This window comes from Ambystoma mexicanum, chromosome 11 (assembly GCF_040938575.1).
Source record: "Ambystoma mexicanum isolate Mex_15411 chromosome 11, UKY_AmexF1_1, whole genome shotgun sequence".
In the NCBI taxonomy this organism is placed as follows: domain Eukaryota; kingdom Metazoa; phylum Chordata; class Amphibia; order Caudata; family Ambystomatidae; genus Ambystoma; species Ambystoma mexicanum.
The window spans coordinates 1,357,514,222-1,357,540,571 of NC_090934.1; the positions used below are offsets into that span (position 1 = coordinate 1,357,514,222).

General features: G+C 43.6%; 1 protein-coding gene across 1 annotated transcript in view; it reads left to right on the forward strand.

The window, feature by feature from the left end:
• The window catches only part of TRPM1 (transient receptor potential cation channel subfamily M member 1), a 594,536-nt gene that overhangs the window by 405,503 nt on the left and 162,683 nt on the right, over positions 1–26,350 (forward strand). Inside the window, exons 10-12 of the mRNA XM_069624914.1 lie at positions 1,103–1,203; positions 5,363–5,521; positions 14,458–14,592. Coding sequence (XP_069481015.1) covers positions 1,103–1,203; positions 5,363–5,521; positions 14,458–14,592 — 395 coding nt within the window. The remainder of the gene's footprint in view (positions 1–1,102; positions 1,204–5,362; positions 5,522–14,457; positions 14,593–26,350) is intronic.

A 26,350-nucleotide genomic window follows, 5' to 3' on the forward strand; every position in this document is an offset into this window, starting at 1 on the left:
TATTTTGTGAGGTGTGGAAAAGAACCAGCAAAGGTGGAATACGCTCTCCAGAGGTGGCAGAAAAGATGCTTGTCTTTTCTTGGGGACCCGCGATAGCAGGATCTTTCTCTGTGAGAAAGGAAAGAGATCATTTTGGAAGACGACTCCCCTTCTCTTTCCCAGCACTGACCCAACACACAGAGAACATGGCCTATCGCCACCAGAAGACAGAACTAATGGTCACTGCAAGAAAGGTTAGATTGAGATGCAAACACACAATACACATTGCTTCATGAGCGTAAACACCCAGAGACAATGTTGCATTTCTTTTCCTAAGTGACAGAAACTCAAGCTATTCTTCACCCGCCTGACATGATCTGCTCCTCCACAGGCTGCCCCCGTAGATGGATACGTTGAGCTCAACAGAGCGGCATTGGCTTGAAGAGCCTTTTTAGGTAGTTAGGCTGGAGAGTACGATTGCTAAAGATGCCTGACAGGACTATATAACGCAACCGCATCTATTCACCCTTATTTAAAATAAGAGATTTGCAACTAACTAAGGTGTTTAAAACAGGGGCGGCTGAATGTAAGATATTAAAACAATGCTAAGAGTATATGTGCATCAGAGTACTTCCAAAAACACACAAATAAAAGATGCATGAATATGCCGAGAAGCACACATTTATTTTTGAGTGTTTACAGGCGTCTGCAGCCTTTGCTTCTCCAGAGGTTTTGGACTACAACTCTCTTGATCCCTTGTCATCGATTATGCTGGCTTGTGCTGGGAGGTGTAGTCCCAAAGCATCTGGAGAGCCAAAGACTGCAGGCCCCTTCTAGATGGTTGGCTACCGGCTTGAGAAGTGGAGACACAGAGAAGCAATGTATATACTTAGGAACACATTGGCTTCCCACTTAGAGCTATCAGTGCAGGATCTGGCGAGGGTTACCCGCCCAATGGAATACATTCATCCAGCACATTTAGTGATTTGTGAATGTCCTAGGACTTGCAGATGTATGCTTGAGGTACTTCAGCATTCAGCGAAACCTGAGAAAAACAAACAGGGACATTTTCATTTGTTTTAAAGTCATTTGAAATGTGAAATAAATAGGTTGACTATTTCAGGTACGAACGCATCTGCACCAGATCAGTTGAGTTTGGCATTAGCTTGGAACCGGGTTGACATTGCACGAAGCCAAATTTTCGTCTTTGGGCACCAATGGCCGGTAAGAAAGATTATTTTTCATCATTTAATTAATTAATGGTTTACAGTTGGTTGCTTAAATGCAGTTGGAGTTATGCAGTTTTCAATCATTGAACATGTCCCCTGTACATTAGCCAGACACTAAGTGCCTTGGCAACCCGCCCACTCCCATTTCCCTTCACTCCCTCTTAGCAGTCCTTGCAGCCAGCTGTGAATGTCTGTTCATAAATTAATGCACCCCCATTGTTCTATTGTCTGAAGGTGGAGAGAGTGACTGTCTGGAACGGGCAGGTGACTGCTACATTTTAGTAGCCTGTGACTAGTAGATGATAGGTCTTAACGAGCATGAGAATCAATGATTGCAAGAGGAAAAGCCGGAATGACTCCAACCTGCAGGGTAAAAAGCTGGTTGCCAGTTTAGGAACAGTTAGGCAACATTCCAACATTCCAAGGGTTTAGGGGATACGTTACGACATTTGCTAGGTCAGAAAAAGTTTGCATGTATTTATTTATTTTCTCATTTGTAAAGCGCACCTAACACTGAGGCTTCTGGGCGCTGTTTTTTTATTTGTAAAGACAGTGCAGCATAAAGTATATGCATACATGCCTAGCGATTATAAATAATGTATGTGGTTATGGTTAACAGTTCTGGTGAGAGTTCAGAGTAATGCATACAGTTAACAGTACTGGGCATAGTAGGTATTTCAGGCGGGTTGTGAGAGAAGGCTACTTTGGCCGCTCTTGTGTTAATAGCCAGGTTTTCAAGCTTTTACAGAAGGACCAAAAGGAAGATTCAGATCTTAATGGTAATGGAAGAACATTCCAATGTTTGGCAGTTACCACTGGGAAGCTGCAACCCCCTGCTTTCTGTCGTTTGAGTCTGGGTATGGCGAGTAAGTGCGAATGGGCTGAGCGGGTGGGTCTATTGGATTGGTTTTTGGTGAATTTGTTGGATAACTACTTAAGGGCTGAGTTGGACAGACATTTGTGTGTCAAGGAGAGGGTTTTGACCAGGATTCGTTCGTGGACCGGAACCAGTGGGCATTCCATCTCGCCATGGAATGAAAAGAGATACGCTATGAAATGATACCCAGTGACAAGACGGTCAGCTCTTGTCTCCCTGTTGCACAATCTGTGAATGGCTACATATGCTGATAGCGTCATTACGAGTGTAATTCTGGACATACCATCTGCCCTTTTCACCATTGACCATCAGACCACAGTGGGCAATATTTAGTAAGTCTTTGGTCGCTGGGTTGGTTAGACTTCTCCTTAGCGATGGGCAGCAAAGGATCCTGCTGGCACTTTTCCTCTCAGCCATGTGTAGTATCATATGTGGTGTTGCACAAGGCACAACCAGATCACCTTCATTCTTCAACCTCTACCTCGGAACCGTGGCTAAAAAATCATTCATTTGAATGCACAGTCCATTCTCCAGTGACACAAGAAACACTGAACCCCCCTCCCTATTGCCTTCTGCCTCCAGACCATGTACTCTTGGATGTGATCCAATCGGTTGATGCTGCACCCTTCAACAACAGAGGTCATGCACCTCAGAAAAGTGGCAGAAAGTACGTTCAGAGAGTATTTAAAAACCTACCTCCAGAATAAGCTATCCCCCGCGTAGGCGATTATTTGTTTTCAGCCATCTTGCATGTGCTCTGTGAGTCTGCGTGTGGCATCTAGTGCAGTGGAGGAGGTAAGTACAACATCTGGGTAGTCCGCCAATAAGGGACGTGTGGAATGCATTCTGTGGTATCCCATATGTTCAAAACCCCTCACTGGCCCTGAAGACAAGATTAGTTAGTGTCGCACGGTCGCGTGTATGACTCTGTCATGGAAGAGGGGGAGTTGAGTGGAACCGCAGTCCCCGGCTCTCCGGTGTATTTGGAGCTGTGCATGCATATTGGTGTCCCCTCTCTGAACCAATGCCTCTCAGTCTCCGTCCGGGTGACGTCTCGTTCTCTATTTTTGCAGAGAATACGAAGATCAGCATGCATCGGAACCCGCCATGGATCTTGATTTCTGAGACGCAGTACAAAACAAAGGAAACATTGCACCACAAGCACCATAATGCATCTGAGCCCAAAGTACAAGACCTGTCCTGGAGCAGGAGGAACATGTTCATTGCCCAAATAGAAATGGACTGGCCTTTCAACTTCCTAAACTGATTGGAATACCAAACACCCCCCCACACCCTCAATCGCAGATGGACTACATGGGAGCAGTGGGGCAGTAGCAGAACTGGAACTGGCGAGGAACTGCATGGGAACAGAGGAGACCAAAGAACACTCCCCAAGCCGTGTTTGAAAAGAGACTCACCCAGGACCAGAGAAAATCAAAGAGCAGACGACCCTTTTAACCACATGGTTGGCTGCAGGAAAATGGAGACTGTAAGGGGCGGGCTAGGTGGCTTTTTGAAGAGTTCAAGGGGAAGTCACGGGCCCTAATTTTAGAGCTCAGAGAGATTGATCAGGGGAGCGTCTGATTTAGGGAACCAATGAGAGCTGTAAGCTGTAGGGAACTCTTTAACTGAAAGGTATAAAAAGCCAGCAGTATCAGTTGAGAGTGAAAGGTATACGTTTGAGGTTGAAGAGGAGGAGGTTGACCAAGAGACCAGCAAGGAGGGTGTAGAAGGTTTAGGTAGAATTGGAAGAGACTGTTAGCGTGCTTTGAGAGAGTAGAGGTCAGACGTTGGCACTGGGTGGTACGAATTTGGCTGTATAACAGTGAGTGAGTGAATGAGTGAGTGAGAGGCTAACTGAATGATGTTTTGGAGGGAGAGTAGAAAAAGAGGGGAAGCCTGACAGTAGGCATAAGATAGGGTGTGTGAGAGAGGGTGTGTGTGAAGGAAGTGAGAGGCAGGAGGGTAGAGGCAAGGAGAGGCAGGGCTAGTGTTGGAAGCAGAGAGTTTTAGCGGGGGGCCAGAGTTTGTGTTTGGCTATATTACAGAGAGGAGAGAGAGAAAGAGAGAGAGGGGGGTTGGGGAGTACGGCCAGGAAATGTAGCTTGGGGAGAGGGGAGAAATCAGTTGGTGGGTAGCGACAGGAGAAGGATGAGAGAGCGGTAAGTCCAGGGTGATGGCGTGCAGAGAGAGAGAGAGAACGATGCAGGCAAGTGAGGTAAAGATTGAGAGACAGCCTTCAAGTGAAGGGTGCGAGGACAAGCAGACTACCCTAGTGGGTCTTTTAGGAAGTCTCTGCGGGATTCAGTCATATAAGGCAATGGTCTCTATTCCTCTCTAGGGCAAGGTAGAGGATTGGACAGTAGGGGGACCATGAGTACATTCATCTGAACTTGATGAAAATCAGGGTTAAAAGGGGAGACTGGGCTACGGGGGTGGGAGCTCTTCAAGGTTGAGGGACAGAGTGATGGGCCCACCCTAGAATGGGAATCGCAATTGTCTGGTATACATAGTTGAATAATAAATGTTTATACTTCTTGGCTGTTGTCGTGAGATTCATTGAACACCTTATCGCATTGGTAACAGATACTTGACATCCGATGATGATCATGGCAGTGCTGCAGAGCAGGTGCCAACTGCTTCACCAAGGAACAAACTAGCAGTATTCCCAATGGGGTTCGATAGACCCTGGCCCAATGCATATAACTATTTCATGTTGAGCCAAATGCTGTGTCAATCCTGGCAGGATGGGTGAATAACACAACAAAGACCAATGAGTACTGCAACTGAGGATGAGCAATGCCAGCGGAAGTGTGTCCGGTACTCCGGCCTGACACCAGGCAATGGATACAACATGACATGTTAAACCCATCTATAAGTCTACCATTCTTCACTTTTAACAAGGTAATGGGAAATACAATATCTACTTACATTTTACATATTTCCCATAAAATTAAACAACTGATACATTTAAAGGTATTTGCACCAGGGGTTTACACGCTCGTTCCTTAAGAGGTCAATCCACTCCAGGTTTTCAGGACATTCACACAAAATATACATGACTATAGTGGATCTAAATGAGCGTTATCTAGGAAGGAAGTGGTTATACTGAACATCTGGTGTGATGTGGCTCTCAATGGCCGGTCTTGGATTCCTCTGTTTTGTTCTTTATTCCAGACATCAAGTTGCTGCTCAGGAGGAAGTTGCCCTTTGACCCATTCTCTTTCAGTGCATTTTAAACGTCTTCATTTACCTTTTCTGGATGTTTCTGTCTTAGCCACTAGGAAGCCTTACTGCGACTGTGGATAAAGAGAAGCGATCCCCGGCGCCTCAGGCCAAAGCCATGAGAGGGAAAGGAAAGGGGAAGAAGAAAGGCAAAGGGAAGGAAGAGCCGGAGGAAGAGACCGACCCACGGAAGATCGAGCTCCTGAACTGGGTGAGATCTATGCCCACCTTCTGATACTTTGATCTCTATGACCCTCCATCCTCCATCCCCCACCCCTCCGATGGCACTCCCACTGCTCAATCTCTCACCTATTATCACTACTAGGGTGTGTGGACCTATTTGTTGGAAGAATATTTGTTTGCTGTGGTTCGTTGTTAGAAAGGAGCCCAAGTGCAAATATGGACCTAACCCTGAAAGAAGAATAGCCCCACTGCAGTTTTTGCACCACTGATGAACTAGCACCTTGGTACAAAAAGCATGGTCAGCACTATAGTTAGGAAATGCCGGTGCACCATAAATGGTTCTCCCGAAATAGCACCTCAAAACCAGTGAAGAAAAACTGTCAGCGGAAAGTAGGTCTAAATGACAGTGCTGTGCAAGATGCATGGGCAACCACTAGAACACGCACCAATCAGGCTTAAGCTGTCCTCTGTGCAGTATAAATATTCCACCGCCACAGGCAATGCCACTCTTGCTTTGTGAAAGTCCAGTGCCCACCTCCAGTTTTGATTCCCGCGAATTCCAAGACTTCTAGAAAGCCCACAGTGAACGCGGCGTACTAAGTTCTTGGCACTGTCCTCTTGAGAATATTTGCTGACTTATTTCAGACCCAGTCGCTCATAATTGTGCAATTAACAATCGACTTGATGTTCGGTTCTGATCCGAGATCAAGGAGGCTTGCCACTTCTTAAGCAACAAGCACATTCCTTGATGAATGGGATGCCATTTGATATAGCTCTGGGCTTCCCAGTCTATACTAGTGCTTGTACATAGAAGAAAATATATATATATACATATTTTAAATAAATTAATTGTGCATTAGTCAAACACAAAATCTTGACTTTTTCCACATTGCACAAAACATAGGCAAGACATCACATTAGAAAGAAAATGTTAAAACATACAATACGCAGGTTATACAATAACTTAATACAAAACGATCTCTAATTTCGATCAAACAAATCCTTTAAGAACAATAATATTTCATCCAACAGCAGGAACAATAAGAGTATCACCAGATAAGAGCAAATAGAAAACGAAAGAATTCAAATCAAGATGAGAGAAACCAGAAGATAACAACTAATCTATGGATTCTATGAATTGATGCAGATTCATAAGAGAATACATAGCAGTTGTTTATGGCTTCCCTCTTTTAATCAACTTTCTTTCCAGTAAGATTCAACTCTTTCAACAGATTGACCACTTCAGCCGTAAGAAAAATGTAATTTCCTGACGCCAGTGTTTCCCAGAAGGTAACAGAATCTAGAGATCGAACGTCATTTACGAATCTTTGGAATCTTAAGACTCTTCGATCCCAGGATCTGTACATTCCGATAATAAATGACAAATTCATGGGGCCTCATTACGAGTCAGGCGTTAAGGGGTTAACGGCGCCGTAAACGGCGCCAACCCTTAACGCCTGATTACAAGGTCCCTTAGCGCCATGGTGATTTTAACGCCTGCTTTTTGCAGGCGTTAAAATCCATGGCGCTAAGGGACCATGGTGCTAATTACGCCACCGTAATTTACGGTGGCGTAATTAGCGCCTTCCCCACTCCCATTATGCCCTATGGGGCAAAAATGGGAATGGGGAAGGGTAAAATGGGAAATGGGGATTTACCGCCCCACTCACCTTGGAATGGGGCGGTAAATCCGCCATCCATGGTGTAAACGTAGTTTACACCATGGTGGTAAGGGTATGAACCAGGCGGTAACTTACCGCCTGGGTCGTAATGAGGCCCATTGTCTTTTTGTTTCGTCACATTTTTCACAAATGTCTGTGGGGAATTTCTCCTCATCTCTGATATGAAGAATCTCTAAGGTAGACCGAATATTTAGTCTAAACCTCAGAAATTCCATTTTAATACCCGAAGGTAGATCGACAGAAAGGACTTAGGATTGTCAGTAGATGTAAATGAGGATGATATTTTTGCTGACCTCATCTTTTCTATGGTCCTGATCCAGCCCATTGTCTTCGTGGACACTTTTACTTTTACAGGATTTTGAATCACTGTATCAATCGTACTGTCTGATCTAATTAGTATTTCATTACACTTTGATTTTAGCTTACTCAAAAATATATTATCTGTTTTATTCATTATTATAGCTACATCTTCACATAGAGACAGAAAAACGAAATTAGAGAAGGTGAACTTTCTCATGACGAGGGGCCCAATCTATGAATGGAGGGTCTGCTGGAGCAGGTCCCACAGCCGTGGCCATACAACTGAAAGATGCTTGTCTCCTTTCAAGTTGTAGTGTGTTCTAAGGGTCTGTCTGCTATGAAAGGGTGCCTAGGGGACGGCTCTGCATTGCCATAGTTTAAGAGGAACATATGTGTGAAGTGGGCGGCAGATGAAGGGTGTTCCCATCTCTGTTTCAGCCTGAAATAAGACGACCTTTCATTTCTGATGTTCTGTCATTTGCTCCACCAAGCTTACCCCCTTAATATGAGGCTGATGTCCCGGGTGACATCTGCCCCATATGGGAAGTTCCAGGAGGTACTCGGCTATCTCCTTACAGGTCTTGCACGGGGTATTAGCAGGTGGGAATAATGGGAAGAGTCCTTGGTCCTTCCAGGTCCTCCTCTTACCACCTCCATTTCTAATTGCTCAGCTTTGTTTATGAGTTTGTGAAAGGAGGGAGAAAGTAGAGTTGACAATGCAAAAACAAAACAGAAATGTGGTTGTGTGTGTGCCTGCGTGTGCGTTTGTGCATGTGTGCATGAAATAAAGGGGTTCACAGTCACCAAGGCAACAAAATGAGAGAAATGCACCACATTTCAAAGGCAAAGGGCCTCCTTACGACCAGTGTGGTAACCATGGCGCTAGTAGCGCCATGGTTGCCGCCGGTATTTTACCCATTCCGCCATGGTGGATGGCGGAATTACCGCCCCATTCCAAGGTTGGCGGGGCGGTAATTCCCCATTCACCATTGGCCCTTCCCCATTCCCATAGGGCTCAATGGAAATGTGGAAGGCGGTAGTTACGGTACCGCAAATTGCGGTACCGTAATTACCTCCAAGGTCCCTTTGCGGGTCCAATCCTTAACGGCTGGTAAAACCAGCCATTAAGATAGGGACCCGCAAAGGGACCTCGTAATTAGGCGGTAGGGGGTTAAAGGCGCCGCCACCTTTCACGGCGCCGTTAACCCCTTACCGCCTGGGTTGTAATGAGGCCCAAAGTGTGGGATGGGAGTGTGAGAGAGAGGGAGATCATAGATGCAATGGGAGAAGTTAAATGAGACAGAAGTGGGGTTTTGATTGGAAGCAGAGAGTTGGTTGTGGAAAGGCAGGGAAGCAGAGACATTTTTATGGGAGAGCAAAAGAGGCACTTGCCCAGGGCACCCAACTTGGAGGGGGCCCCACAATGCTAGATGATCTGAAGAAGTAAGATTCCATTGTTCACCAGTGTTAATAGCACACGCCAGGATATTTTATGGGGTGCTGCTGAGGCTCTAAACCCTTTCCTTTCTGTTTTGGCAAGTGCATTCTGCCTTGATCAATTCATCATGTATTGCTTTCCGTGTTCACTGTGGTATACATAGTTTGTGTGTTCCTTATGACACAACTCTGTAGCATTCTTTCCTTCCTGTGGGAATTATGTCGATCATGTGCAATAAGCAATGTTGAAATGCATATTGATAAATTGAGTGCCACAATGGTTCAGAAGTTAGCTCAGTGTGTGAAACACCCATTGCAGAGATATGAGTTCATAATCAAAATTAGGATATCACATTCCAGCAAGGCTGGCTGAGCCTTTCCTATGTCTGAAGTTTATAAACCTGCCTGCAGATGTGCTTTTTATTTTTGCAGAACAACATCTGCTGTTATCAGCAATGTACCTGTACCAGAAAGGGGTTGCTATAAAAACTAACATATCATCTGTATGGTGAAGGTCTAGAAATTGGTTTGTTCAGATGGGGTGTTGGAAAACCTAGGCAATTGCCTCCAACAATGGCATACACTGTTAGTGCAAGAGGTGAATAAGTATCCAAATTAAAGAGTATGGAATAACTGCGTTCATGTTTGTATCCTGGATTTGCCAGCAGACGATACAGTGATCCTGGTCAAATCATCTAATATATCTTACATTACTGTGCTGTCTTCTGTGAGGTTTGCCTTCTTGTATGCTGCTGGCATCGTTTAGCACATGACTTGCTCTTTCTTCTTATGTATGCCATTTGGGTGGAAGGGTTGGTAGACCGAAGAGAGCAGACCATATGTTGCAGGCCTCAGGAAAGCATATTTTAAGGTCTGCTTGTTTGACACAAAAAACGCTCTGCTTTTTGGTAAAAGTCAAAGATTTTTATGCACTTTTATGAATGAAAATGTTGCAAGCCATTGTTTTGGAAGTATTTAATGCTTTAAAATACAAAAGACAAACCCAGATAAAATTTGTTAATTTACATCGATTGGTAGGCTGGTTCTTATATGCTTCCATTGATAATGGAGAGAATGAAGCTAGAATCATTCCCATTTTGCAGAACGCCCTTCTATAATATTTTGTTTAAAAATGATCATGTTTGGTAATGTGATTTGTGTACTTTCCAAGCCCGTTTTTTAAAAATAAAATTGGATTGTTTTAGTTCATGGTAAGAACTGGAAAAGAAAGTATTCAAATGCAAAAATTGCAAAGTTGGCATAAATCCCAGTTTCACACCTTAGCCAACGTGTAATCCTGGGCATCTCATTTAATCTTATATTGCTAACCTCTCAATATTGCCAGTCCCTAAACCTTTCAAAATTGTCAGCCCTTCCAAGTGATTTCCTTCTCATGATATGATCTTCATAAAAGCCTTATTCATGGTTTCACTGTGTTAATAGTGAGCATATTTATATCAAACACCACATGCTCTTATTCCTTTGATATCTAATGGCAACACTATTTGAACACCATATCCCACTTCTAATATCAGTCTGTCTGGATAACGACACCTTCCTGGTAGCTTCTAATCTGCCTCCACTATCCATGCTGCGGTATGTGCAGCGTTCTCCTTGCTTCCCGTTGGTGGTCTATATCCATGCATGAGCACCTTTACATTCAGTGAGGCAGCTAATGTGAGTTTTCTGTCCATTATGGCTTACATGTACCTTTTACATAAGGCCCTGCATTAATACTACATCTACCTTTCTGGATGCTATTGATAAAAAGCATCCTGCATATACTATAACAGTAACCCCTTTGTAGAATGCTAATGTTGGTCTTCAAATGCTACTTGTTTATCATTCTGATTAGAGCAAGAATGAAAAGGGCAGGGGGACTTAAAGGGAGTAAACGTGCTTATTATGCTGCGAGACAGCATATCAAACTATAGGTTGTGAGCGCGACGGGTGGGCGTTGGGGGGCGCGACCAGTATTCTCGATCCCTTAATTCCTTTGGTTTGGTGGAAGGGGGCCTCAAGATGTCCGTGCCCAGGGCCCCAAAAGTGCTTAAAATGGCCCTGCAGGGAAGAGCGAGTGTGTGAAAGACAGAAACATGTCTGTCTTGTCTGTCTGTGTGTAACAGGGACACTGGCATTGGGGGAACAAACATCACAAAAAGACATACTCATACACACTTCTAAAATGCAGTGGGACGGGTTGGAGAGAACAAAGTCACAGAATGGAGGGAGATGGGGCAACAGGCATTCAGTGATATGTTGTGTTATGTTATGTTATGTTAACGGTTCTTATACTGCGCACTGTTGCCCCTGCATGGTATCTTGGAGCTCTGGCAGATCTGTAATGCAAGGAGGGTGGGGTGTATGTTAGTAGGAATGAGCGGGAAAAGAGCAAGAGAGCTGTGATGTGCTGTTGGCAGCTTCAGTTCAGATACACCGGTCACTGAGCATAGGTGTGTTTGTCGGTTAGTGGGTGCCATGTGGTGTTGGGCAAGATTATGTGTGGGTTGTTTAGTTGTTGTGGTATTGTAAAGCACGTGCATGTTTAGTTTGAGAGGTGCACACAGAAGGGTGAGTTTTTAGTCCAGTTCGTTAGTGGCAGCACATTTCCTATGCCAGATGTGAAGGATGACTATCTCACGCAAGTGGGGGAAAAGCAAAATATCACAATCTGGTACATTTGGGCTAGTTGTGAAAAGAGATTACCTCACACTATTAGGGTAAATGCAGAATTTGACTACCTCATAGAGTTCTGCAAAATGGGTTGAAAGTGAGATATGGCTTACACAAGTGGGTTAAATGCGAGATATGGCTGACTAGCACAATTGGGCTAAATGCGAGATATGGCTAAGATAATTGGGCTAAAAGATATATAAGACCAACAGAGGCAAATATAATCCTCAAAGGAACAAAGTTGAGAGAGAAAACCTTCAGATACACAGATGTAAGAAAGAGCTCGAAGCCTCAGTGATGAGACAGAGAAGTTTCCTGCAATAAAACGAATAAACCTTCTGCCCACACATGCAGTATGCTGCTCCATATATCTCTTTGGATAGTGTTGGGCCCTAGTGCAGCATTCTATTTGTATTTATTTAAGAAAGGTAGTCATGAAGAACAGAAATGACTTACAAAGTGGACATTAACAGAGCAGAGGCAGTACTCAGGAAAGGCACCTTCACATAAAAGCATTGTTGTATGACGAGTAGGAATATACCATTGTCAGGTACCGAAGGCCATGACAATATGTTTAACATTAAGAGTCTGAGGCCAATGTTTACATATTCACAAATTAGATAGAGAGGGCAGAACACGGGGAGGTGGGTAAGGACGATAGTTTGGATAGGAGGCTCTGGGAGTTTAAGAAGGCCTCTTCCATTCATTCAGCAAATAAGTACCAGCTGTACTGAATAGTAGTTAAACACATATGTCCTAATTATGCCCACCACAAGGATCAGTAATGTATAGCAGACATCCCTATAGCGTTTAAGAATGGGGGGAAACTTTTGTCCATGTTTAATGTGTTTGCTCCCACTCAAAGGAGCCCCAATCTCGAATACGTCCGCTATTTGTGGATCGCATCATCCGAACAGCTGTCATAGCTCTTTTGCTCTTGAAAGATGTACCACCGAGTTTGGTCTTCTCTAATTTGGTAAAATGCATTGAGCAATTTACAAGGCAGTTGAATGCTGCTGTTTGGTGCATTCAGAAGCATTGTGCATGGACGGACTTATTAATCGCTTCTCATTTTAACGTTAACATGAGAGCAGGCCCGATAGCACAGCCAGCTGAGCACTAGTTATGACATCTGTGCACAGCTTGCTGATGCAGGTTCGAATCCCAGAAGAATTCCGCGGTCGATACATTAAGTACCATGCAGTCGAATAATAATATCAACTGTATTTTCAGTGCTTAGATACCTGCGGGTTTGTAGCGCTATATAAAACTAGGTATTATTATTGATTTTTATATTTTTTAATGAATGATTTCTTTCAAGCTTGGTTACGTTATAGTTTTTTTTAGCCTGTATCAATAATAATAATGTTGTTGTTGGTGCTGGTTAAAAATGGGGTTCGGTGAAAGATGACCACCGTGGGATGTCTGTGTTCTCGAGGGAATGCAGTGGAGTTGTTCACCTTCCATTTCCTGCCCTTAAGTGACTAACATTCTTTTTTTTTTTCTCTTTATAGAAAATTATACCTTCAATACATAAATACATATGAACATCATAAACATTATATAAAATTCAAAAGATTTTAATTTGCCAAAATAAACAGTGCTACTACATTGAGTGATAGAAGCTACGATAATCCCCTTGTACCAACATTAAGTAGTCTCAATCCCATTATACTATATCTTATATCCATTGGGCCTCATTACGACCCCGGCGCTAAACCATGGTGCTATTAGCCGGGGTCTGCCATGGTGCATGGCGGAATTACTGCCCCATTCCAAGGTTGGCGGGGCGGTAATTCCCCATTCACCATGGGCCCTTCCCCATTCCCATTTTTGCCCCATAGGGCTCAATGGGAATGGGGAAGGCGCTAAGTACTGTGCCGAAACTGCAGCACCGTACTTAGCACCAAGGTCCCTTTGCGGCACCCTACTTTAACGGCTGATAAAGCCAGCCGTTAAGGTCAGTTCCCGCAAAGGGTTCCCGCAAAGGGACCTCATAATTAGGCACTAAGTGTTTAACGGCACCGCAGCCTTTTACGGCGCCGTTAATCACTTAGCGCCTGGGTCGTAATGAGGCCCATTGAGTGTTCAATCTATCTATATATATATATATATATATATATATATATATACTGTTGTACATTATTTAAAGAGCCTCATAATGTAAGATATAGGTCTTCGCGATCCTTATTTAACTTTAGTACTTTCTCATACTTGGGTAATATTAGCACCTCGGTAATCCAGACATCTGTACTAGGCCTTTTCCTCGTTTTCCAAACTCCAGGATCAACTTAACTGCAACTAGCATTCTTAAGGCCTGGCTTAAGCCACTTTTCAAGGATTGTGCCTAAAGACATTGCAAAAAGAGCTATGGGGTTCCAAGTCACCCAGAGACTGCATTTTGGGCCTCCATGTTTTCCAGTAGTTACACCGTAAGCAGTAGGCGTGGGGTCACTAAGGAAATAAAGGGATGTGAACTTTGCTCATTTGGGGTATTCTTTACACCAGATCTCTTTTACAAATGTCAATGCTGTCATTGACAGTTTTGAAGACAGGGGTCTACAGGTCCATTCCTTAAGAGCCAAATCCACTCTGGGTATTCACAATATCCACTTGAAATACATTTTCATACAGTGAACATAAGCGGGAGTGTTTCAACTATTTTGGGTGTTATTCTGAAAGCTGGTATGATGAGAGCACTCAGGGGCCATATTTGGAAGCCACTGTGTTAAGGTTTTTTTTTCTTCTGAAATTGAATGTATAATTTTGTTTGGGGCTATTCATCCAAAGTATTTCTTGTCTTTGATGTAGGCGGCAGCTTAGGCCTCACTGAGCGATACGCTGACCTAATCCTATGGCTTGGAATCCTCAGGTGAACTCGCTGGAGCAAGCCATGATGGATGCCCTGGTTCTGGATCGCGTCGACTTTGTGAAGCTTCTGATTGAGAACGGAGTGAACATGCAGCGCTTTCTCACCATTCCACGCCTAGAAGAGCTTTACAATACAGTATGTACCGGAAGGACTCCCTTACAAGTATATGATCCACCCTGTGAAATGAACTATTTGTCTGCGGTTGTGCCTTCACTAGAATATTAAAGATGATTAACTGATTTGCTCACTGCATCTTATCTATGAACATGCTACGTTATGTAACGTCAGAGGCATAGACATGGTAGGGCCTGAGCGGGCAAGGCACTCACAAAATTGGTAAATACCCACTCAGTAATGCTGTATGGGCATTTACAGATGTTAATCTCAGTGCAGTATGCCCAACTACCTTAGCTTCAGGCCCTACTTGTTAGACAATGCTGGCTTCAACTCTGCGTAACGTGTCATTCGTAGAGCACACTCCACCATACCCTTGTAGCACTGTAGGATGTCTGGGTATTGAGTACTGGTTCTGACCAAGAACATTTCTAAGAGACTTAGTGAGACCTACTTATTCTGCTTCTGAAATCCCCCTCATTGGAAATGAGCAGATCTGGCCTAAAATGTGGCAGATTCTTTTCCGCTGTAGTTCCCGCTGTAGAATTGATAGGCAATTTGGCATCAGTGGTGCATGGGACCAGAGCGACAGTAGCACGGGTCACAATCCATTCTAATCCGGCTCTGACCACTCACATTAGCGGGTACAGAGTATTGATGGCTACAGAAACAGTGGAGGGAGGAGGGACATTTTTACATAAAATCGAGCTGATTCAAACTGGATGTGGTGCAATTATTTATAGTACTCAAATATTATGGCCCTGAACCATCTCAATCGGCATTGTAGGATGCCTGTAAATATGTTTCACATGTGCTTGCCCTAATAAAGTTATTTAATGTTTCAACTAGAATATTGTTGATGTTTAATATAGTGCACTATCACCGGAAATCTGGTTTCATAGCACATGGTACTAATGTTACTTATTACCATCATATTACCCACAATGTGGCTGGTACTCCATTTATCACATGGGAATTGGGGGAGTCAAGGGCTGAGTTTGCTGACCCATGACACACGCTATCCTCATGTTCCCAATGCTTGAGCTAACTGTGAGGAGCCAGGAATTAGACGCAGACACAGAGAACGTGGCTATAAACATTTATTTAACACAAAATGGGTTTTGAAAATACCTAACTGTCCCTATTTTAGGAGGTGGTTCCCTACCTCAACCAAAACTAAGGGTTTGTGCTATGTCAAGATGTCCAAAGCAAAATGTCTGGTGTCTAAAGTTCTATTTTGGTCCTCACATTCTAAAAATAATTTCTAAGGTGAAAAGGGTAATGTCTTTGGTCTTGAAAGTGCACAAATGTTCACATTAAGAGAAGGAAAGGCGTATCTTGAGCACAAAAGTTCTCAAATGGATGACTTTCACAGTTCCAGGGTATTGTTCCCTTCCCCAGGTTTTCGTCTTCAAAGTATTCAAAACTCCTAAGGGTAGGAGTCTTTAATCATAATTCTCTGATCAACAAAATGACTTTAATGTAAAACAACTTGGCTGTTATTCTTAATTTTATAGGATGTGTATTCCCTTGCCAGATTTATTTTTCTCTATAATGTAAAATTGAACAGTCTTTGGCTATATATGATGTATCATTATATCAGGACTTCCTCATGTGATTTCCTTTTACACATTTGCCAACTTGACTTTGCCTGGTATACTTCCCTGCCAGGGCTTTCTCATAAGCTTCATTTGACACTCTTGCAAACTTAAATCTGCTGTGTGTACTGTCCTGCCAGGGCTTCCTCATGTAATCTATGTGACACTCTTGCAACCATGAATCTGCCTGGTACTCGCCTGCTATTGCTTTCTCATGTGTTTCACTTGACATTCTTACAACCCTAAATCTGCCTGGTATACTCTCCTGCCAGAGCTTTCTCATATGTCTCACATAGCACTCCTGCAAACTTGTATCTGCCTGGTATACTCGCCTGCCAGGGCTTTCTCATATGCTTTATTTAACACACTTGCAAAATTGACAATATCTGGTATTCACTCTGTTATTTCTCTTTTGGAAAAATCGAGCCTCACATTCAGTCTTCATTTATTTTTATTTGCCTTCGGTAAGGTTGCCGAAGTGCCCCATTGTCCCAACTTCCATCTTGTGGACTCACCGGCTCTCTGTGGTTTGTGAAGGTTCTCCTGTGGTAAGCATGCAGTGGTTTCTCTGCGTCCTGTTCCTTCTCTCCGGTTTTGTGCACCCCATTTGGAGGCTTCTATTTCCCTTGTGGCTCCCGATTGCTTGCTAGGTGCTTTTCTGTGTTCAAGCGGTGTGGATGCTGCTCACCGGTACCCATGGACAACAGGTAGTCTTCCCTTCTCTTTCTCTCATGGTGTCCTTGTGGCAAACCAGCTCCTACAGTCTTCTTTCTTTGGCCTACTCCATGAGCTAAGTTTCTCCCAGCTAGTGTCTCCCTCCTGTCAGCTGGTTATGAGTTTTAAATGTCCCGGCACCAATTATGCGCTTGCAACTACTAGAGCGAAGCTTGTGCTTTTGGTCTTGGTTGATCTTCATTACTCCCCTCAGCTTTCTCGTCACAGTACTTTTGTATTCATGGAAAGGGAAGTCAGTTCTTGGTGACTTAAATACAGAGCATGGGAAGGCATGTGTAGTAGGTTCCATGAGTGAGTGAAGGGAGTAATGACAATATGCCATTAAGGCATGGGGAATGGAGGGTGTTTCACAAAAAGAAAAAGTGCAATACCATATCTCGTCTGATGATGTCATGTCACTCCTTGAGGGTTACCTGCCCCCATGTGATCCTCCCTCATATAGCCACCCCAAAGGCCAGGATCATGTAGTAGCTGCCATACCCTGGCTACATGGGGAGTGATGACACTATCAGATTCATCACATATCCCCCAGAATATATCAGTTATACAGTATTTTGAGACATAGCAATACACCCCAAATTGGTTCCACAGATGACAAGGTGTATTACTTGAACTACTGACATCAATCAAATTACAATGATATAAAACTGACCTGGATGAGATGTAGCAGTTAGAGGTTAGGAGAATCCCCCTAGTCGCCCTGTCCCCTCCGGTTAGGAAATAACAAAGAGAAGACAGGGATTCCAGGAAACCCCTCTCGGAAGAAAACCCTGTGGCTCCTATCTTGCACATGAACTGGTGGCTTCAGTTGCCTGGAATGTCGAAGTCCGTATAGTGTCATCAAAGTTGGGTCCCTCTGCAGTGTGTAATTCGTATACAACAGAGACAAATGGTTTTAATGCTAGAGACAGAGATAATAAATCAAGAGACTTGATAGTTCTCCAAGTTAGTTTACCCTGAGGCGTCTTCAGCAGGAAAAGGAATGGTGGCTGTTAAGAAGTTTGTTGGTTTCAGTAAGAAAGGCGCAGCGTACTGCGTAGGTGAATGTTTCAGATCCTAGATAATCAGAAGACAGAGAGGGTAAACGGTAAGGTGTCGGAGCATAGTGTAAACACAAGTAAGATACCAGAAAGTGTAGGACGGCAGTGCGATATGAGTGTTCGCCAAGTGTCAGCTGCGATGTTTGTAAGAACAAGTATCGAGGTTCCATGGAGGGGGATATGTTCTGTGTAGGTTTGTAGCGGGTACTGATTCTCGGCTGAGGAGAGAATGTAGAAGGGAGACTAACCGTTGGTTCGTTGTTGGTGTGCGTTGCCTAGGGAACGACTGAGCAGAGTCAGCTACCCAGAAGTGGGACGTCTATGGAAGCCAGCCGTGGCAAATGGAAGGATAGCGAGAGAAAGGAGCGTTTCTAAAAGAGGGAAATAGAATATTAGAGCGGTACAGAGCACACAGAATAGCACAGAATCACTAGATAATTAATCACAAACGTACAGAGCGCGTACCATGGAGAGTAGCTACGCGAAGCCTCTCAGTTCGTGCAGCCAAATGAATCCTTGCAACTTTAGGGGGCGGAGCTTGTTGCAGGCACAAACCACTGATGACTGGAGCGCAGCAGAAGCTGCCAGTCACCATCTTGGGGGTATCCCTAAACACCACACCTATCCGTCTCCATCGCTGCCACAGAGACCACTGAGGCTTACTACTCATGACACAATTAAACCCTTGCTTGAGATAGCAAATCAAGACAGATGCCATCAGAGTGTTGCTCTTTATGTGGTGCTTTTTGTGATGGTGTTGAATGGTTTGTTGTGAGGTTTGTTGACTATTGTTAACAGACCTGGATTTTACCGAAATGGTATTAGATTGCCTTTAAGCTTCTACATGCAACTGTGTGCTCTCTGCTAACCTCAAATTCTGACTGTGTTTGAACCTTTTATATGTAAAATAATTTCCAGTCACACAATCCTTGCTGGCATTTTCCCATAAAAAGGGGTGGAGCAACTACCTTGATAAAGTTTTCCAAGGTGTCTGACAGCAATAGCGACATGCACCCACCCTCTGGAACTCGATCCAAGTGTCGGCTCGGAATGCCCCCACAATTCTCCAATTTCGCAAATCTCTCAAACCATGGATCTTTCAACAACTGACCAAAGACTAATTCCAATGGATGCACATACTGATGCACAGACCTCACAGTACTGCGCTACTTTTAAAAAATGCCAGCCCAAATGCCACCTACTCACACTCTGTACATCGCTCTACTGTACTTTAAAAATTAAAATTAAATTAAAATACTGGTTTTTAATCTCCTGCATGCCTTGCAAGTCTCAGTGACCCATATTGCTTTTGCGGATTAACCCTTTCCAATTTCTAGCAGTCAAGTTTCACAAGTTTTGTTTAGTAGCTTATAATCGATTTTCTGCTAATGTGCTTGAAATCCAATTTCAGGGTACCACTAAAGTTGATGTCATTATTTTTGCAGCGTTTTGCTTGTTTATGTTCAAGAAATGTCATGCATGCGCTCACTGCCAACTAATAGATGGCTACATTATTCAGTTGTATGTTAACACCCGGCTTAGAGTTCGCAGGTGGAGCTTACATGATTAGAAAATGAACAAGATGGCAGTTGAAATTGTTTTCATTTTAATATCCCTGTTTTATAAACTCTTCTTCCTAAATGCAAGGAACTTATTTTTCCAAGTTGTCGTATATTGCCCAGGGGGGACCTGCTATCAGATAGGTCAATTGGGGGCTGCCAGTGTTAGAGCTGCTACCCCTGGCTCGCCCTCTTCTACCCTTAGACCTGTCCTTGCTTCCCCTGGCCACTGGACAAAGGGGTAGTGCCAAGAGCAGATGTCTGTGTTTTACCTGAAAAAGGTGGTTGTAAATGCACCTAAATGTGCCACCACTTTTTTTTACATGGAATCTAGATCTCGTTTGCTGCAGAAATAACAGGGGTGCAGGAAAAAGCATGAAGCTGCCATCACTAACAGGTTGACAGTCCATTAGTGAAGAATGCCTGAATGGTTGGGTTCAGAGGTGGGGGTGTCTGTGCAGCTAGCACCCAGTACTGTACCTAAAGGAAGGGTATGGGGGCTAGGTTCTATTTAGCTGGGAATGGGTAAGAGCAGCCTGCAGTACTCGATTGCAGCACAGCATGAACACACATCTCAACAGTGTACCTCGTTGTCTGCTTTGCACATCCAGTGAGCCACTGGGCCTGTGATGAGAGGGGTGTGCCCCAGTGGCTTCTGCCACCGATCCTCCATGGGCACTGTGTGACCTGACCCAGATCTCCCAGACCTGCATCACAGGCACACTGTATATAGACGCAAGGTGAGATAATTAATTTACATGAAGTTGTCCTCCACCTTTTAAGTAAACCATCTGTTGCTTCCTCAAGCAAAACACATGTATATTTGGAAGGATAGTTCAGTGGCAACACACTTGCTTTGGGAACAATAAATGCTTTGTAATATGGGTTCAGTTCCTGAACTAGTGCTTAGAAGCTGGAGGAGGCTGGCATTAAGCAACATATAAAGGACCAAAGAAAATAATAAAATGGGCCTTTTCTATGGCTGATGTCATGGCGCTGCTGCTGCTGTTTACATTTTAAGGTTTTAAAAGAAAATGCAATTACTGTGACCTGCCACACATCCTTCCCCTCTATCTCCCATCTAACAAAAAAACTGTGGGTTACTTACCAAATAAGCAAAACAGAAAGGTGATGGCTGGAAGGCTTAAAATCATTCATAACCGCTGGCACAGCTCTGGGGTTGAGGTGTGTGCTTGAGGCTCAATATTATGGGGGCTGTTACTGGAGACTTAAGATGTTGTGCTAGTGGCTTATAGATGTTGTGAGAGAGCGATTGAGACGTTGTGTGTTGTTAGAGAGTTGAAATGCATTGAATGCAGATATTAGATGTTCGAGGAGGGTAATTGAGACTCACACTGTTGGGGTGTTGAAGGGGGGTACTGGAGACTTAATTTGCTAGTTTGCTTGAGGTTGATGGTGTTTGGGAATACTGGAGGGTGGCACAGTGTAAACATGAAGGTGTTGGAGCAAGGCATTGGAGGTGTAAGGTGTTGGAGGGTGGGAGTGGATGCCAGGCAATTAAAGCTGTTGACGGAGGGCCCTTAGCTACCCGCAGTGGATTGTGGATTGTCCGTGGTGAAAATGGTTGGGGGATATTCAGGCCCTGGGTGACCGGTGGGAGTGGGTTGCTGTGCAATGGTTCAAAGTGCACTATTGACAAGAACATCCCTGTACGTATTGTCCATGTGTAAAAGCATGAAGTGGTACAGCCTCTGATTGTCATCTGGTTGCACTTGTGTTGGTCAGTTGCTGTTTCCAGTCTGTGGCCATACACTTGGCAGGCACCGGTGTCTGGCTTTGGGGTTTAGGCCTCTTTGAGATGCTCTGTCTACGGTTTAGCTCAAGGGATGTACATAGTCGAGGTTGTTTTGTTGGATGTCTGGTTACATTCACAGTAACTTGTTAAAATGGGCTTATACACACTGATATTAACACTACATATGGTGATACATTTGCAGGGATATCGTAACCATGTGTTTCTCAGTGTACTGAGGAACATTGCTATGGGATGACACTTCCTCTTTTGTCAAGGGGTGAAAGGTCATGAACCATCACTTCCTGTGATGTCACTTGGGGTGAGATCAAATGACATCACACCCTGCAATATCAAGAGAGGTTAAGGGTCATGATGTGTCACTTCCTCTACCCCTGCCATTTTGGTGAAATTACATCCCTGCCTGTTATGTGTGCACTTAAGTGCAAACACGCACCCTTCTGTCAATTTTCCTCATTTGCACTGCAAAGGGCAAAAGGGGCGAGGGTATATAATGCTGGCTATATCACCTTTAAGCCTCCGTTTGGCACTTTGCAATGCAAACAAAGTAAAAACTGCCTGCATTTACACATGGTAGACTGCATATGCAATGGATTCCTATGGAGTCCAAATGATTTTGAGGTGTATTTGTATGGTGGAGAAGATGGTGGTGGCAGTAAGAGATATTCCATTCTGTGCCCCCTCTCCCCAACCATAATAACGAAAATATAGCTTGGAGCAACAATCGTATTTACACATTCATGCGCCATAATAAACATGAGCTCCCGCATGTTTTAAGGGTATCAGGTAACATTATCCCCATATATATGGTCGCCGTAAATAATATCGCCGGGAAAAGGTCGCAGCGATATTATATGGGTGACCATATATGTGGGGACAGGGGCAAACAAAAAAACAAAAATGTAAAAAAAAAAAAAAAAAGAAAAAAAAAAGTTTGGGGGTTGCGGGGGTGTCCCCCGCATGTTCCATGCGATAATGTTGGCGATATTTTTGCATGGTGAGATTTTTGTGGCGACATTATTACATGGAACCGTTTTAAGCGGGTCAGTGATTAAATCTCTTATTATAACAAGAATATGTTTCATGCAGTGCTTCATGTTACTCGATTATGAACTTTTAAATCATGAATAATTTAAATGACTGTGGCTATTTTACATCTAGGCCATGTTCAAAGTGTTGTTTTTTCCCTTTTCCTTCCTTTTTAGAGTAAGCTTGACTCTCTCTCTGGGCAGCGAGGCTGAACAGTCAGGCTTACTCTAAAGAAGGGAGAGAGCTGTACAGATGTAAGCAGATCCCAAGTGAACCATATAAGAAAGACACAGAGTTACTAATACAACATTTAAGTACTTAGAGATTACAAACCCAGTCATAAAACATAGATGTAAATTAAAAGAGTGCATCTTCTAAGAGACGTATGGCACTCTCATAGGGAGGGTAAAGACCAGCACATCAATGGTAAAGCCCACACTGTAAATCTTGAAATGCTAAGGCCTATGGAAGAATAAGGGCATACTTATATACATGGAAACACTTGGAATACATTCATATGAAAATGCTACAATGCTGTTCTATGGCAGAGTGACTTCCAGTGTTTTAATATACATTAAACATGTGCATAAAATACTACGAGTGTCCAAACACATCTAGTTCTTTGGGGAAAACTCTAGGATCCCTCCCTCCCAGGGATCAGGGGGAAAATACTACCACTGTCCATTGTGAGGGGTCAGTAATGTGAGGCAAACAACTGCTTGTAGTTGTCTCAGTATTTGACATTTTATTTTAAACAAAAAATGCAAAGAAAACATAAATATACCTACTCTACTAGGGGATTCCCTGCCTATTCTAGGATCTAAGGGAAAATCTCCTAGCATACACAAAACTGCCCCTCACACTAAACAGCAAAACAGTTGAACAAAGCATAAAGTTCAGAAATGGAAGATAACCAAGCAACCAGTGTCTTGGATGACTTTTATCTGGCCTCGGTTGATCTTCTTCCCAAGGAATGTCCAAAGTCAATTTACTCCAAGGAAAATAGTCTTAAATCGGTTCTTAGAAAGTTTGTAAGAAAAAAAGTTCAGTCAAACAAAAAATCCACTGGTAACAGTTCCTTCTTCAGTCGTTGCAAACTTCCCTTTCCAAGTTCCACGAGAAAACAGCACCAATGGTAATCCTGGATAACCTGCTTCCAGTATAAATGTATTTATTGTGCATTTGTAAGACGCTTATACAACAAGAAATTGTGTTTCAAAGATGATACAGTTCAAAACAAAAATACCACTTCTGCTTTAACAACAACTCTTCTTCTGTAACTTCTGCAGCGTCTTTAATATAACTTGTCAGGATGCTTTTTTTTAAGGGGGTTGCTTTCTTCTTGGCAACTCCCTTCTGCCAATGATACTCAGAAAGCAGGCTCCTTTGCCTCACAGTCTATTACTGTTTCAACTACATTCCATATAAAGTGTTCTGACACAATTATAGACAACCACAGTTCTACTGCTTCTGCTACAACTTGATACTTTGAAAATGTATTAGGCAACTTAGACCAGACTCTTTGATCTCTACAGGTAGGCAAGGCACTCTTCTGTCATATACCATAAGAAAGGGCCACCTCTTTGCCTATTCTGTCTGTCTTACAGCTACCATAGAAATCTGTCTCGGCTTCTAGACTGCTTCTCTCTCAGCTTCAACAGTCTCAGCTTCACAGAGTGTTGATCAGTTATTTTACCAAGCGCCCAACTCCCTTCCCCAGCTTTATGTACACCTTCTGGCTTCCAGTAGTTAACCCAAAGCTGTATTGCCTGTCTTCCAAACTTGGATAACCCTTTCACCCTTGTATCAGAGGACTATGGGTTTAGAACAGCTTCACCAACTTTGAAACATCAGGGTTTAGTTCTTAATTGGGCTGGTTTCACCTTAGAAAGGATCTGTCTGATGGCTTGGGTAATGCTTGTTCTTCTCGTGACTTAACCAACTTCTACAACTGCTAAATAAGTGTTATGAATGTTACAAGAGTCAGGTTTCACTTTAGAAATTAATTTAGGCACACGCAATCTCTCTTTGATAATAAACTTCCACTTAAATGCTTGCGTTCCCTTTTCTTCGCACAGCGTTCTGCTTTAACATGAATCGGGAAACACTGTTTCTTACATGCGACTTCTCTTTGATATTAAACAGTCTTATAACATTTCAGGAACGTCAGCTGCTACTTCTTGATGGATCACCAGCATGGTTGTCTCTCTTAATAGGAGACAAACTAAAACCAGAAATGTGATGGGTGGAAGGTTTCGAATTAATCGTAACCACTGGTGTTGCTCTTAATAGGAAACACGCAGCCACTCAGTAATTATATGAATGCAACAATGGGAATATGAAGGGTTTTCTTTCCACGCTGACACGTAACTTGAGCTGCATAAATGCATGACACAATTCCCTTTGTTATGAAGACCTCCCGCTACTACGAACAAGTGTACTCACTTCTACGCAAATTATATGTTAGCTGGTTACAGTTACCAGCAAGGAGTTTCCTGTGATTTGGAGTTCAGAGCTTCATTCACTGGCTCAAAAGTCACAGCAGTTGCAAGCTGCTTCCACTTCCCGACTTCCTTTCTTCTGCTACTACTGCTACAGGCACTCTTGAGATCCACACCCCTCTGCAATACCGGTGTCTCAGATCCGCCCTCGGCAACAGAGAGTCTTCTTTTCTCAAGCTTCCCTTGGCCTGCTTCTGCACATGGGCCTCGAGTGGATGCACAACTTCAGCTCTGCATTGAAAGCAATTAGGCGCACCTGGAAATTCTATTAGCTTCTCCCAGTCTCTTCCAATGCAGCCACAGCCAAACAGGGTTTGTGAGCAGGGGACCAACTCAGAACCTGCAGGTGAAATCTGCTTTTCTGTCGTCCCAGCGTCCCTTGTGTGATTACACTTCCTAGTGAACTGCAAGCCTCATGCTCTGCTTCTTCTTCTGCTACTGCTGGCGGCCTTCCAGCTCCTGCTCCAGCTTCCTTCTACTACTCCTTCTTGCTGCAGCCTTTTATGACGCTCAGGTGGGGCAACTGGCTTCAGGTACAGGCCCTTAACACTAACTGCCTGGCCCTGGCAAAGTCTGTTAGGCCTACCAGCCTGTCCTTTGCCTCTGCATGCCTCTTCAGCCCTCTTCTTCGTCACAGTCCCCGAGGGATTCTGGAACACATAGATTATGATAAGGAAATTAGGTTTTCCTACTTCTTTACTAATTTTACCAGTGTTTTTACTTTCCTTGATTTTTTGGAGGAGGGATTGTAGGGTTTAACCTGTTTAGAGACAGATGGGCTACATTTCCTCCATCCTTCTTGGTATACCTTTGACATTGGGAAGGATGTTTAATTTTAGAGGTGCAAAAGACTTGTTCTTTGGACACAATACTTTGTTGGAGTACACCCTTGGGGTTTACCCTTCCATCCTTAATAGGAGGTTGAGATATACAAAAATGACAATAAGCTAATTCCTCTTTTAACTCAGTGGCAAGAGTATCACTCTCCAAGTAAAAATACTGTGTCTCGCCCTGCGAAGTCTCCCCACTGCCCTTGGCCTTGTCTCCACCCACGTGATCCTCCCCCAGTACACCACACTCAGGACTGAGATCAGGAAGCATCTGCCCTCTCCTGGACACCTCGGAGGAGACTTTAGGCAGGGTTTCTCCGGGGGATCTGCAGGATTCTCCACACCAAGCAAGTACAGTTCCAAAGAACCCAGGTCTGCAAAACAGCATTTATAGGTCTGCCTTGTAGTGTGCTAATAAAAGGGATGGCCAAAAACAAAATGGCTGAGGCACGACATAGGAAAACCACATTAATACCTTAGTGGCAACCATATAGGTGCATTGTCCTACTAATGGCGTAAAAGGGGTAACCTGAAACCTAAACTAAACACACACTGCCTCCAGTATACATTATAGCACACTTGCTGACTGGCAAAAGTCACCCATAGGCCACAAATAGTATTCTCTAAAGCACATCTACATTGGTAGCGAAAAGGGCGACCATGGCAGCACAACAGGTCAAATGCTTGCAGGGGCAAGGGACTTGACTAGAAGT